The following is a 16,589-nucleotide window of genomic DNA, read 5'->3' on the forward strand; positions in this document are numbered from 1 at the left end:
TATACAATGTCTCCCTTTTGGCCTATAGCAATATTTTTGTATGTAAGCATGTTATACATTATTTGTCCAATTTAGATATATTTTTGTGTTTTTTAAAAGATTTATTTATTTATTGTATAGGAATACACTGTAGCTGTCTTCAGATACACCAGAAGAGGGCATCAGATCTCTTTACACGTGGTTGTGAGCCACCATGTGGTTGCTGGCAATTGAACTCAGGACCTCCTCAGGACCTCTGGAAGAGCAGGCAGAGCTCTTAACTGCTAAGCCATCTCTCCAGTCCTATTGTTGTATTTTAATTGCTCTCTTACACATAACACTCTGACCCTTAAAATCAGTCTATGTAAACTAAAAAAGAAAGACAGAAGGAAAGGAAAGAACTTAACAATCAATCAGCTTGTTATTAATGACCCTCTATCCTAGCTTTGGAAAACCTAGATTTCTTCCTGCTGTCACAGCCAATGACCAATTCTTGCCTATTTTCTTATAAAATTTGATAAGACAATTCTGCTTCCTAAATATCTCTCACTTCCTGAAAAAATAGTAGATTATAATATTTCCTTCATATTTGAAAGAGATACATTAGCATTCTTAAACATACATAGTTTTCTCTGGTTATGTAATAGTTTAGGCTTCACTAATTAGCCCACCATTCTAGTGATCTATAACATAATAACCAATACATTATTTTATTCATCTTTCAGTTTGTCTACTCTGCCACACATCTCAATGTGACATTTCAGAATTTTTTCTTGGTTAATGATGAGCATAGCTAATTAGTGTCCCCAAATGTGTTACTTTGTAATACTCACAAATTATTGATTTTCATTAATATTTATTAAAATGTAATATAATATCTATATGAAAGTCAAATACCTTTATTAGAAGCACACACTTACATAGTAGTATGTTGTCAAATAAGTAAAGTATTCATAAATTAAAATTTTACAAATAATATGAAATTAGAAGTTATCATCAACAGCAAAAAAGTGAAATTCTACAAAGTTAAAAAATTATACCTACTAATTGGAACTATTTATCGTGTTGTAACAGTGAATATATTCACTGAATTGCAAAAGAGTTATATAGTGTTTCATGTTCATATTCTGAGTTATAAAAGAATTTCCCTTTCTTCTTTTATTTACACAGAACTGTTTTCTCTAATATGGAGATATTTTTCTCCTCTTCTCTGTCAAAAATTGATAGTAAAATAAACTAACTGAGGAATAATGACTTCAAATACAAGACACTTGTTGAGCATGAATTATTCCTGTCACCAAACAAAATATACCTCTCCATCACTTCCAAATTTTGATCAGATTCAGGTTAGCTATACCATGAGTTTTAATTTTCACTTTTATGCCCTTGTGGTAAATATATAGGATGTCCCTTCCTAGTATTATATTCACTTTGTACTCATAGTGAAACCAATTCTTTCAGCTATCAGAGAAGATAGCTGAGTGTCAGTATTTCACATTCTTAATTTCCTCTGCAAACCAGTGTGTGGGGAGCAGGTGTGGTGGCAATCCCAAGATGGCACCCGAGATTGCTACCAAGTCTTATGACTAGCACCTGACTTTCTCATACATCCAAAAGTAAGCCACGCCCATCGTGAGAGCTGCGCAGGCGCATCATGACACAAGATCAGGCCATTTGGCATGGACCTATGAACTGAGACTATGTAGACTGGACTCATGGGGCGTGGTTATGGGTGTTTTTAGTAGGGAGTGTGCTTGGGGGTAAGAGATTGCTGCTTGCATGCAGAAAGAAAGGTTCCTGAATAAACTGCTTTGAGAAGAACGCCATGGTGTCTCTCCTTTTTGTGGGATGGAGACGGAGATGACACCAGTGTTGTCTTTCCTCATGTAAACGGAAATTCCTGTCCTCCAGGAGGAGTTTCTCAATCTCTCTCTCTCTCTCTCTCTCTCTCTCTCTCTCTATCTCTATCTCTATCTCTCTATCTCTCTATCTCTCTATCTCTATCTCTATCTCTCTATCGCTCTCTTCCCAACCTGTGTATTCTGTGTGTGTTGGGGAAAGGGGTGTATGAGGAGGAGTGTGGGTGGGTATTTTGTGTTTGGGAGACATGAAGAGAAAGACACAGACACACATGCCCAATCCAATGTGTCTCATATCCTCAAAGTTTTTCAACAGCATAGTGAACTAATTGAGAAATATGCCCTGATTAAATTCATTCTTTTGCTGTTATTTGTTGGCCTTATTGGTCTCTTTTTCAGTTTTAAACAGTGTGTACGCAATATAAATGTTAAATGCAGCTCCCTTTTGTTTTCTGTTTATGCAAAATGCATTCTTTCTACTGAAACTTTTAACTGAAAAATGCAACTAATGAACTGCTAGTAACTGAATGGAACTTACTTCATATCCATTATGAACAGTTAAATACATTACTTCTTTCTTTTAAATTCATTCTAGGTCTTTAACCCATAGCCGAAGGCTTGAAATTCTGTGAGGTTTCAGTATACGCAGATCATATTTCTGTAATTAAGCTAAAATTTTCACTAGAAATTTTTAGCTTTTAATACATTTTTTGCTTAATGTCCTAATTTGTCTCAACTTTACTAGAAAATCATTTTCTAAACTTCTCTACTTGCCATTGCTGGTAATTTAGAAGCATAGAATTATTTGAAATGAAACAAACATATTTAAATAATTTATGGCAACAACATACCATTCCTTAGTTACTAAAACAAGCTCTGTCTTGATGTTGACTTTGTACAAAGAATCTCACTCAACATAGGTAAAGTAATTGTGTATCCCAGTGATAAAAATACAAGGGAAAATATTAAAACATTTACTAATTCCTAGACACAGATTCTTTTATTATACTTTCATTTCTAAACAATTCAGGCAGCAAACTCTTACTGACATACTCAGAGCAGCACTGTATAAATATTTCCAAGTTTGAAGGTCATTAAGTCAATAATAAATATATCTCACTGTTCATAATTGGATATGAAGTCAATTGCACCCGGTTGCTAGCAGTTCATTAGTTGCATTTTTTTGGTGTGGGATATATTCAGGAAAGTTTCTCAGAGTACTAAGTGCACTCATGTTTGTGCATAAACCAAAGTGGAGTTTCAGGTTGCTAAGTTTCAGGTTGCTATACACTTGCATATTTCAAAGTTACCACATACATGAACAGATAAATACTGGAGAAACTGAAAAAGGGAAGATGTGCAACAAAACAAAGAGTTGCTGGCACAGAGAGCAGTTGTTTGGTACCTGATGTATAATGTTCTTTTTCATGGAGCTGAATGACAGGAACAACTCTCTTCTCTGCAGGAGGCTACCAGAAGCAAGGTTCCTCAAAGCCCTCATCAACCCTGCTATTTCTCCAATGGCTTTTGAATGCTGGTTTGAATCTTTAAAGTGTTTCAAAATATAACTTCTTCTGGATACTCATAATTGTGCTCAGTGCATTGACATTGTAGTCATCTAAAGTTTTATTGTAACTTATGTTTGTTCATTGTCATTTAATAACATTTTAACATTAAATTACACTATTGAGTTTTCACTGACAGACATTTATCTTGGCACTATTAATACTTCAAACGTTTTTGCTTGTCTATGTTTTGTAATTGATCCTTTTATTGAAGATGTTAGAGGTATGTGTACATATGTATGCCATTTTCAACATTTCTCTGTAAAGAGGAGCTGTAGGAAGATGGTGTTAGTGCTCATTTGTGTCCTCAGAAGTGTTATTATTGACGAGTAAACACCTGCTCAAATACCTGCAAACCTCTTGACCTTCATTTACTATCACCATGTAATTTTTGTTCGTTGATATTCCCTGTATAGAAGCCAATATATATTATTAAAACAGTCATAATCCCCTAGAGGTGCAGAATGGCCAAAAACTTGCATGGGAATTTACTGCATCTAGAAATGAAAAATACTGTTTTGTAGTTTTCCTTCAGAAAAAAATTACAGCTACATATACAGAAATGGAGTGAAAACTTCTCTTTGAGATTCATGAAGAACATATGACATTTTATGACATTAAAGCGAAACAATACCTGTAGTTTATAACAAGATAGTGATGTCAGTTTTCAAAATTAATTGCTGCATCAAGCTGTCAACTTAGCTTCTATATGCCCCTGAGTTAGGATTCTTCTCCCATCAACCTGAACCTGAAGAATTTCTGGAAAGGGGTCAGTTTGACTTCGTCATCCTAGGAAACCCTCTCTTAAGGAAGAACATCGACTATATCCTTGGGTATGAATAAACCTTAATGTGTCTCATGTCATATTCTGTGCCATACTATTTTGGAAAGTTATGAGTTGATAGAGTTTACAGTACAGTATACTAAATATGTGATTCTATTTGATGATATACATATCTAAGCCAGGTGTCCAAATTGTATAAATTATTGAAGCCTGACAGTTTGATAGTCCCTAATTAAGCAGCATATGATATTATAGAAGAGTTGTAGTGCAGGTTTCCTGCTTGACTTCATCTTCACACTTGGCCATGGTCAAAATTAGAGAAACATCCTAGAGACTCCTATTTCCTACGTTTTTTTTTCTTTGACCCAATTGGTAAGATATAATAGCCCACCTAAAAATACTAAGCCTAGTACCATCCATCCCTTAAGAATATTAATAACAAACTGTTAATACACAGATTGGAATCTTAACATCACCTGCCATGGCTTCTCTCTCTCTCCTTCCTGTCTCTTCCTTTTTCTCTTCCAGTCTCCTCCTCTTCCTTCAAACTTTTCTCCTGCCCATCCTTCCTTGTCCTCCAAAGACAAGCCTCTCTCTATCCTGTACCTGCCCCTCACTGTATTTTACAAATTCAATGGGGAGAAAGTTCTGGTGAAGTCACCTGAGTCCTGAGTACGTGACTAGGCAGCTGTCCTTGGGACAGTGAAATTAGGATCAAAATACAGATAACTCCAGGACAAACCACAACATCTCTCCCTTTTTGTCCAGTTAAAAGGTCTTTTCACTTATATATAAATTGAGTACAATTATTACCATTCTACAGTTTATAAAACATATGATACACTTCTACTGATGTTATTACAACTTCTGAGTTGATTACACATGTGATTTAAGGGCCAAATAGCAAATTCATGGCTCTGACTTTGTGCAAGTACTTTCAAGATAATATTTAGGATATGGAGACAACAGTGAAAATTACCTTATATAGATAGTTGGTTTTCAAAAATGTCAGAAATCCACAAATTTTGAAATTTAAAATTATTTATCTTTTGTTGAGACATATCTGCTCCTAACAATTCCCCTTTGGTGGATATAATGAAGAATTTGAACATCTCTACCTTCAGGTGAGTCAATGCTATTTCCTACTTTTACTCAGAAAGTACATAGTCTTGCACTACTTTTTGAAACACTTATTGTCCAATGAGCTTTTTGCACAGGCAACTCTGGATCAGTGTGTTATCCTGGCCATACCACAGCCCATTACTCAATAAGCAAAAGACTATCTTCAGAATAAAGATTGTGGTACTTTATGTATAAATACAATATTAGAAAATAAAAAAAATCATTATTTTGGATCATGAGTAATTTATGATACATTGCAGACTTCAATATTTCAGGGAAAGTGTACTCAGAAACTGTCATGAAGTAGATTAGATATAAAGACTTAAAAGTGTTATTTTGCTTCTGGTTACTGCCCTCACAAAGAGCTGAAACCTAGCCCCGAGGAAGAAATTCAGACCAGAGACCAGAATTAAGACCAACTTTTCTGCTCCAAGTAACAAGCCTGTTGAACTCAGGACACACAACCACAGGAACAGCTGAAAGCAAGTAGACAGGAACGACTACATGCCTGAAAGCAGAACACTCTGTTCCTATAACTGGCTGAAAGAAAACAGGAAAACATGTCTATAGCACTCCTGACACACAGACCTAAAGTACAGTCAAGCCACTGTCAGAAATAGCAGAACAAGGTAACACCAGAGACAATGTGATGGCAAGAGGCAAGCACAGGAACCCAAGCAACAGAAACCAAGACTACATGGCACCATTGAAACCCATTTCTCACAACAAACAAACACCGAATATCCAAACACACCAGAAAACCAAGATCTAGATTTAAAAACCCATTTGATCATGATGATGGAGGACTTCAAGAAAGATATAAAGAACTGCCTTAGAGAAATGCAGGAAAACACAAGTAAACATGTAGAAGCCCTTAGAGAGGAAACAAAAAAATCCATGAACAAATTACAGGAAAACAGAATCAAACAGGTGAAGGAAATGAAAATGGAAATAGAAACAATAAAGAAAACACAAAGTGAGACAATTCTGGATATAGAAAACCAAAGGAAGAGACAAGAATCCATAGATATGAGCATCACCAAACAGAATACAAGAGACAGAAGAGAGGATCTCAGAAGCAGAAGATTCCATAGAAATCACGGACACAACTCTCAAAAATAATGTAAAATGGAGAGAGTTACTGGCCCAAAACATAGAAGAAATCCAAGACACAATGAAAAGACCAAACCTACGGATAATAGGTATAGAAGAGAGTGAAGACTTCCAACTCATAGGACCAGTAAATATCTTCAACAAAATCATAGAAGAAAACTTCCCTATCCTAAAGAAAGAGATGCCCATAAACATACAAGAAGCCGACAGAACTCCAAATATATTGGACCAGAAAAGAAACTCCTCCTATCATATAATAGTCAAAACATCAAATGCACAAAACAAAGAATATTAAAGAATATTAAAAGCAGTAAGGGAAAAAGTACAAGTGACATATAAAGTCAGACCTATCAGAATTACACCAGACTTCTCACCAGAGACTATGAAAGCCAGAAGTTACTGGAAAGATGTCATACAGACCCTAAGAGAAAAAAAATGTCAGCCCAGGTTACAATATCCAGCAAAATTCTCAATTAATATACATGGAGAAACCAAGGTATTCCATGACAAAACCAAATTTACACAATATCTTTCTAGAAAGCCAGCCCTACAAAGATAATAAATGGTAAAACCCAAAACGACGAGGCAAGCTACACCATAGATAAAGCAAGAAACTAATCGTTTTGCAACAAAACAAAGAGAATAGCACACAAACATAATCTTCCCTCCACATATGAAGATTACAGGAAGCAAAGATCACTATTCCTTAATATCTCTCAACATCAATGCACTCAATTCCCCAATAAAATGACACAGATTAACAAACTGGATGAGCAATGAGAACCCAGCATTTTGCTGTCTCGAAGAAACACACCTCCAAGACAAAGACAGATATTACCTCAGAGTGAAAGGCTGGAAAACAACTTTCCAAGCAAATGGTATGAAGAAGCAAGCTGGAGTAGCCATTCTAATATGGAATAAAATCGACTTTCAACCAAAAGTCATCAAAAAAGATAAGGAAGGACACTTCATATTCACCAAAGGAAAAATCCACCAAGATGAACTCTCATCCTAAATATCTATGCTGCAAATACAAGGGCACCCACATATATAACAGAAACCTTACTAAATATCAAAGCACACATTGGACCTCACAATAATAATAATAGGAGACGTTAACACCCCACTCTCATCAATAGACAGATCATGGAAACAGAAATTAAACAGAGACATAGACAGACTAACAGAAGTCATGAACCAAATGGACTTAACATATTTAGAGAACATTCTATCCTAAAACAAAAGGATATACCTTCTTCTCACCACCTCATGGTACTTTCTCCAAAAGTGACCATATGACTGGTCAGGCATCAACAGAAAGATAGAAATAATCACATGTGTCCTATCAGACCACCATAGGCTAAAGCTGTTCTTTAATAACAATAAGGAAAAAATGTCCACATACACATGGAAGTTGAACAATGCTCTACTGAATGATAACTTGGTCAAGAAAGAAATTAAAGATTTCTTAGAATTTAATGAAAATGAAGGCACAACATACCCAAAGTTTGGGACACAATGAAAGCTGTGCTAAGAGGAAAACTCATGGCTTTGAGTGCCTGCAGAAGAAACAGGAGAGAGCATATGTCACCAGCTTGACAGCACACCTAACAGCTCTAGAACAAAAAAAGCAAATACACCCAAGGTGAGTAGAAGTCAGGAAATAGTCAAACTCAGAGCTAAAATCAACCAAGTAGAAACAAAAAGGACTGTACAAAGAATCAAAAGAACCAAAAGCTGGTTCTTTGAGGAAATCAACAAGATAGATAAACCCTTAATGAGACTAACCAGAAGACACAGAGAGTGTGTACAAATTAACTAAATCAGATATGAAAACGGAGACATAACAGCAGAATCAGAGAAAATTAAAAAAAATCATCAGATTCTATTACAAAAACTTATATTCACCAAAACTCGAAAACCTGGAGGAAATGGACAATTTCCTACATAGACACCAGGCACCAAAGTTAATTCTGGAATAGATAAACCATTCAAACATCCCCATAACTCCTAAAGAACTAGAAGCAGTCATTATTAAGTCTCGCAAACAACAAGAGCCCAGGTTCAGATGAGTTCAGTGTAGAATTCTGTCAGACCTTCAAAGAAAATCTTATACCAATACTATCCAAACTATTACACAAAATTTAAACAGACAGAGTGCTACCAAATTCCTTCTACGAAGCCACAATTACTCTTAAACCTCAACTACTCACAGACCCAACAAAGAAAGAGAACTTCAGAACAATTTCCCTTATGAATATCAACGGAAAAATACTCAATAAAATTCTTACAAAACCAAATTCAAGAGAACATCAAAATAATCACCCATTATGATCAAGTAGGCTTCATCCCAGGTATGCTGGGATGGTTTAATATAAGGAAAACCATCAACGTAATCCTCTGTATAAGCAAACTGAAAGATAAAAACCACATCATTATTTCATTAGATGCTGAGAAAGCATTTGACAAAATTCAACACCCCTTCATGATAACAGTCCCGGAAAGAACAGGAATTCAAGGTCCATACCTAAACATAGTAAAAGCCATATATAGCAGTCAAGTATTAACAAAACTAACATTAAACAAAATGGAGAGAAACTTGAAGCAATCCCACTAAAATCAGGGACTACACAAGGCTGCCCACTATCTCCCTACTTATTCAGTATAGTTCTTGATGTCCTAGCCAGAGTAATCAGTGAGTGGAGATCAAAGTCATTACAAAAGAATAGAAAGGAAGAAGTCAAAATATCACTATTTGCAGATGATATGATAGTATATTTATGTGATCAAAGAAGTTCCACCAGTGAACTACTAAACCTGATAAACACCTTCAGCAAAGTAGCTGGGTATAAAATTAACTCCAATAAATCTTCCTGTACACAAAAGAGAAACAAGCTGAGAAATAAATTAGGGAAATGACACCCTTCATAATACTCCTAAATAATATAAAATACTTTGGTGTGACTTTAACCAACCAGTTAAAAATCTGTATGATTAGAACTTCAAGACACTCACGAAAGAAATTAAACAAGATCTCAGAAGATGGAAAGATCTCCCATGGATTAGCAGAATTAATATAGTAAAAATGGTCATTTTAACAAAAGTGTCTACAGATTCAATACAATCCACACCATAATTCCAATTCAATTCTTCAGAGAGTTAGACAGAAAAAAAATGCAAATTCATCTGGAATGACAAAAAACCCAAGATAGCTGAAACTATCCTCAATAATAAAAGGACTTCTGGGGAATCACTATCCCTGAACTCAAGCAATATTACAGAGCAATAGTGATAAAAAATATGTATGGTATTGCTACAGAGACAGGCAGGTAGACCAGTACAATGGAATTGAAGACTGAGAAATGAACCCACACACCTACGGTCATATGATTTTTGACAAAGGATCCAAAACCATCCAATGGAAAAAAGATAGTCCTTTCAGCAAATGATGCTGGTTCAACTGGAGGACAACATGTAAAACAATGCAGATTGATCCATTCTAATCGCCTGGTACAAAGCTGAAGTCAAGTGGATCAAGGACTTCCACATCCAACCAGATACACTCAAACTAATAGCAGCAAAATGGGGAGGAATCTCGAACACATGGTCACTGCAGAAAATTTCCTGAACAAAACACCAATGGCTTATGCTCTCAGATCAAGAATTGACAAATGGGATCTCATAAAACTACAAAGCTTCTGTAAGGCAAAGGACATTGATTTTAGGACAAAATAGCAACCAAAATATTGGGAACAGATCTTTACCAATCCTACAACTGATAGAGGGCTTATATCCAAAATATACAAAGAACTGACGAGTTTAGACTGCAAGGAGACAAATAATCCTATAAATAAAAGGGGGTTCAGTGCTAAACAAAGAATTCACAGCTGAGAAATGTTGAATGGCTGAGGAGCACCTAAAGAAATGTTCAACATCTTTAGTCATAAGGGAAGTGCAAATCAAAATAACCCTGAGATTTCACCTCACACCAGTGAGAATGGCCAAGATCAAAAAGTCAGGTGACAGCAGATGCTGGCGAGGATGTGGAGAAAGAGGAACACCCTTCCATTGTTGGTGGGATTACAGACTGGTGCAACCATTCTGGAAATCAGTCTGGGGTTTCCTCAGAGAATTGGACATTGAACTACCTATGGACCCAGCTATACCTCTCTTGGGCATATACCCAAGATATACCACAACATATAACAAAGACACATGCTCTGCTATGTTCATCGCAGCCTTATTTATAATAGCCAGAAGCTGGAAAGAACCCAGATGCCCTTCAACAGAGGAATGGGTACAGAAAATGGAATACTACTCAGCTATCAAAACCAATGACTTTGTGAAATTCATAGGCAAATGGATGGAACTGGAAAATATCATCTTGAGTGAGTAACCCAATTACAAAAAAACACATGTGGTATGCACTCATTGATAAGTGGATATTAGCCCAAATGCTCAAATTACCCTAGATGTACAGAATACATGAAACTCAGGAAGGATGACCAAAATGCAAATGTTTCACTCCTTCTTTAAAAGGGGAACTAAAATACCCTTGGGAGGGGATAGGGAGGCATAATTTAGAGTCTGAAGGAATGCACATTCAGAGCCTGCCTCACATGTGGCCCATACATATACAGCCACCAAACTAGATAAGATGGATGAAACAAAGTAGTGCAGGCTGACAGGAAGTGGATGTAGACCTCTCCTGAGAGACACAGCCAGAATTCTTCAAATACTTAGGCGAATTCCAGCAGCAAACTACTGAACTGAGAATGGGACCTCCGTTGAAGGAATCAGAGAAAGGACTGAAAGAGCTGAAGGGGCCTGAGAACCTGTATGAATGACAATGCCAACCAACCAGAAATCCCAGAGACTAAGCCAGTACCCAAAGACTATGTACGTGGACTGACCCTGGGCTCCAACTACATTGGTAGCAATGAATAGCCTAGTAAGTGCACCAGTGGAAGGGGAAATCCTTGGTCCTGCCAAGGCTGGACCCTCAGTGAACGGGATACTTGGGTGGAGGGCGGCAATGGGTGGAGGGTTGGTAGGGGAACCCCCATATAGAAGGGGAGGGGTAGGGCTAGAGGTATGTTAGCATGGAAACCAGGAAAGTGAATAACATTTGAAATGTAAATAAGAAATACCCAATTTCATAAAGATGGAAAAAATCAGTATAGATTGAGAAAAAAATTGTTATTTTAATGTCACATAAAATCATTAAATAGTTCTTTATATTATATTGTCTGGACTTCAGGTATTTTAAAAACAATTTTTAAAAATAGCATTTTACATTTTCTATTAATGATTAGAAATCTCTGTGGTAATTTTTCTTATAATCCAAGTCTTCACTGTTCATTAACTTCAGGTACAAGCCAACATAGATCTGAAATTAGACCCTTAACACAACTCACCATTTTGTTCATTCTTTTTGCAATTTGTTTTGGTTTCTATTGATTTCAGCTCTGAGTTTGATTATTTCCCGCCCTTTACTTCTCTTTAGTATATTTGCTTCTTTTTGTTCTAGAGATTTCCGCTGTGCTGTCAAGCTGTTAATATATGCTCTAGTTTCTTTGTGGGGGCACTAAGAACAATGAGTTTTTCTTTTAGCATTTCATTCGTTGTATCTCATTAAACTTGGGTATGTTGTGCCTTCATTTTCATTTAATTCTAAAAAGTCTCTAATTTCTTTTTTTCTTCCCTGACAAATTTTTTATTGAGTAGAATGTTGTTCCGGATCCATGTATATGTGGGATTTCCATTATTCTTATTGTTATTGAAGTCAGGCCTTAGTCTGTGGTGATCTGATAGGATGCATGGGATTATTTCAATTTTCTTGTATCTGTTAAGGCCTGTTTTGTGACCATTTATATGGTCAATTTTGGGGAATGCTACCATGAGGTGCTGAGAAGAAGGCATATTATTTTGTTTTAGGATGAAATGTTCTATAGATAGCTGTTAATTTCTGCTAGTTTCACTGTGTCTATATTTAGTTACTGTTTCTATGATCTGTCCATTGATGAGAGGGAGGTATTATAGCATGAAGGGCAATGTATGCTTTGAGCTTTAGTAAAGTTTCATTTATGAATGTGGGTGCCTTTGGATTTGGAACAATGTTCAGAATTGAAAATTCATCTTGCTTAATTTTTCATTGATGGGTATGAAGTGCCCATCCTTATCTTTTTCAAAAAGTTTTAGTTGAAATTTGACTTTATTCAATATTAGAATGGCTCATCTAGTTTTTTTCTGGGGATCACTTGCTCAGAAAAAAAATTCCAGACTTTTATTCTTTGGTAGTATCTGTCTTTGTCAATGAGGTATGTTTCTTGTGTGCAACAAAATTCTGGGTCCTGTTTTCCTATCCAGTCTGTTAGTCTGGATTCACCCAAAAGATGCTCCAACACATAACAAGGACTCCTGTTTCACTATGTTCATAGCAGCTTTACTTATAATAGCCAGAAGCTGGAAAGAACCTAGATGACCTTCAACAGAGAAATGGATACATAAAATGTGGTACATCTACACAATGAAGTACTGCACAGCTGTTAAAAACAATGACTACATGAAATTCTCAGGCATATAGATGGAACTTGAAAATATCATCTTGAGTGAGGTAACCAAGTCACAAAAGATCACACGTGTATTTACTCACTATAAAGTGGATATTAGCTCAAAAGTTTGGAATACTCAAGAAACTATTCTTAGATCATATGAAGCTCAAGAAGAAAATAGAGCAAAATGTGGAGGCTTCGGTCCTTCTTAAAGGAAGAACAAAATATTCTCAGGAGGAAATACAGGCACAAAGAATTGAGAGGGACTTAAGGAAAGGTCATCCTGAGATTGCTCCACCTGGGGGTCCATTCCATATGCAACCACTAAACCCAGTTGCTGATGCCAAGAAGGCCTTGCTCATAGGAAGCAGATACAGATGTCTCCTGAGAGGCTCTGTCGGGGCCTTAATGATACAGATGAGGATGCTTGAAGGTAACCACTGGACTGAGCACAGGGGACCTCAATGGAGGAGTTAGAGAAAGAACTGAAGAAGATGAAGGGGTTTGCAACCCCATAGGAAGAACAAAAATAACAACCAACCAGAACCCACCTTAGCTCCCAGGGACTTAACCACCAACCAATGAGTACTTGTGGAGTGACCCATGGCTCCATCCACATATGTACCAGAGGAATCATACTGATGATTCTATTATCAATAGGAGGAAAAGCCCTTGGTCCTGTGAGTGTTCCTTTTCCCAATGTAGGAGAATGCCAGGTTGTTGAGGTGGGAGTTGCTGGATGGAAGTGAGTGAGTGAAAGTGGGTGGGTGGGAGTGGGAGCATCCTCATGGAAGTAGGGGGAGCAGTTATAGAGAAGTAGCAAAGCAGATAATATTTGAAATGTGTAATCTTACCTGCTTGTGTCCATGAACAGAACCCTCAGAAGTCACAGAAGGGTGCTGGATCCTCTGGAACTGAAGGTAAAAATAACTGCTTCATCGTGTGGATGATGAGAATAAAACCCTTCAACTTAAACAATTGCTCTTATCCAGGAGCCATTCTCTCCATCTTAATGAACCACTTTTAAATATGTGTTTTCCATATGGGTACATGAACTCAGTGTAATGTAACTAATATTCCTGAAGGAATTTCTAAATTGATAAACTCATTCTAGAATGTATATCAATTAATAGAATAACTAAGATTTTAGAAATGAAGTATTATAACTTCTGATTTAATTGTTTTCTTTGTGTAAAACCCCAATAATTAAATTCATATGAATACTAGGTACACAACTGAACTAATAGGTGAATGGGACATGATGAAGAAACAAAAAGTCGATGTATCCACACATAATAGACTTTTTCTAAGAAAGAAAATGAAGGTGGAGGAGAGAAGGAAAGAGAGATTGAGAATAAAGTATAGATCACTTTTGTTCTTTTGTCGTTTTGTTTTTTTCTAAAATTATGCTCTTAAATATGAATTTTTCAGTAATATCTCTTCTGGAAGCATTTTGTAAACATGTGTTTGTCTTCTATGATTTCATATCTTCAAATCTGTATTCCATGTCACAGAGTGGGATTAAACGTTATATTAGGGGGTTGGGGATTTAGCTCAGTGGTAGAGCGCTTGCCTAGCAAGCGCAAGGCCCTGGGTTCAGTCCCAAGCTCCGAAAAAAAAGAACCAAAAAAGAAAAAAAAAGTTATATTAGTGTGGTTTAGTATAATTTTATTCTTATGAACAGAACAGTGAATTTGAATCCAGGGGAATACCATATGAAGTGTTGAAGACCAGCGAAAGCATCAAAATCCTTTGCTACAATTTCAAGACATAGCAGAGTTATTCTTAGGCCACCTTCATTTTCTCAGACACATGTGATCTAGATCTTGTAAGAAAACCAGGAATTCTATGTACTGTCCATTTTCTCATTAATATTTCTCTGACTTTTAAATTCTGGTATTTTAGGCTAATTTTCTACATCTAAATAATGTGTGCTGGAATTTTCACAGTAGCATCTGTTCTTTTCTATTAGTATTTATTTATTTATTTATTTATTTATTTATTTATTTATTTATTTATTTATTTTTTGGAGCTGGGGACCGAACCCAGGGCTTTGCGCTTGCTAGGCAAGCGCTCTACCACTGAGCTAAATCCCCAACCCCTTAGTCTTTATTTTTGATACAACTCAGATATATTTCTTTACTGACATTTCAAATGTTATTTCCCATTATTTCCGGTTTCCTGTCCATAAGTCCCTATTCCTTCCCCCTCCCCCATATGGATATTCCCCCCATATATTCCCCTTACTGCCCCCATCTTCCCCTACCCCTGTGGGTCCAACCTTGGCAGGATCAAGGGCTTACCCTTCCACTGGTTCCCCAAGAAGGCTATTCTCTGTTACTTATGCAACAACTCAGACATCTCAAAAGAAGCAACTGTGTCCTAAGTTAAGTCAGGAAAGACATTGGTGCTCTGTATTGCTAAAAATGAAGAGGAAGGAAGAAAGGTATAGAGAGGACTGTTTAGTCTGTCTTACCAAAACAAATGACTCTTCATGTGCTTAGCTAAATCTCCTGTTATGTCTGAGGTACAGTTTCAGTGGGTGACTCACCATAAGGAACATCTGGGCCAGCCAAACCTCTCAGTTCTGCTTTCATGGAGTTTATGTTATGACTTATATCACTGTGGGAGGAAAACTAGCATCCTGTTGGCAGTAATACATTGCAAAATCTTCAGGCTCAAGGCTGCTGATGGTGAGAGAATAATCTGTCCCAGACCCACTGCCACTGAACCTTGATGGGACACCAGATTGTAAATTGGATGTGTAGTAGATCAGGGGTTTAATCGTTCCATCTGGTTTCTGCTGATACCAGTTTAAATTATTGCTAATACCCTGACTTGCTCTGCAACTGATGGTGACTCTCTCTCCCAGAGATGCAGGCAGGGAGGATGGAGACTGGGTCATCTGGATGTCACATCTGGCACCTAGGAGTGGAGACATAATAAATTACCACATAGTTAAGCATGGAAAGAGAGGACCCTTCCCAAACACCAGCAAACAGGAAACTGTGTGCAACACTTAATCTCCCACTTAGACCATTTTACCCTGAAACCAGAGCAACAGGAGCCCAAGGAATTGAACAGGGACCCTCATTTCCAAGATGAGTCTTAACTTCAATGACAATGGCTCAACATATGACTGCTATATGAGGAAGCTCCAAAAGTTGGGGAGTGAATACATGCAAATCATTGGAAACCAATTTGGTCTGAGCACAGCTGCAAGACTCACTCTGTTCAGCATTTAGCACAAGCTTAGTGACCCCAGATATCTGCGGTCAGACCACAGATATGCCTCTGGAGAATTCAATTAATTTTTAAGATTTTAAAATTACAGATGTGTTTTAGGGTTATTTGAAAAATTCTACATGAGTTCTAATTTTAATACTATATTTCAAAAATACATCATAATATAGAAAAAATCCTGCTTTCCAGGAATATAAATCAAAGAAGAAATTAATAATTTGGATTAATAATTCAAATTGATTATTACATTCTATATATTATCCCGGTGAATTATTTTTTGTTCTAGGTAGTCATTTCTTTAAATTAAAATTGTAATACATCAGGAATGTTTTTGTGAATAAAACTTAAGATTTAACAGAATTTACCATGT

At 36.6% G+C, this 16,589-nt stretch overlaps 1 gene segment (V, D, J or C); it reads right to left on the minus strand.

The window, feature by feature from the left end:
- Positions 1-15,590: 15,590 nt before the first annotated feature.
- Igkvl3 (immunoglobulin kappa variable like 3) lies at positions 15,591-16,136 on the minus strand. The segment is given in 2 exon segments: positions 15,591-15,901; positions 16,022-16,136. Coding segments are annotated over 2 exon segments (360 nt in total).
- Positions 16,137-16,589: the final 453 nt, after the last annotated feature.

Source organism: Rattus norvegicus, chromosome 4, assembly GCF_036323735.1.
Source record: "Rattus norvegicus strain BN/NHsdMcwi chromosome 4, GRCr8, whole genome shotgun sequence".
In the NCBI taxonomy this organism is placed as follows: Eukaryota; Metazoa; Chordata; class Mammalia; order Rodentia; family Muridae; genus Rattus; species Rattus norvegicus.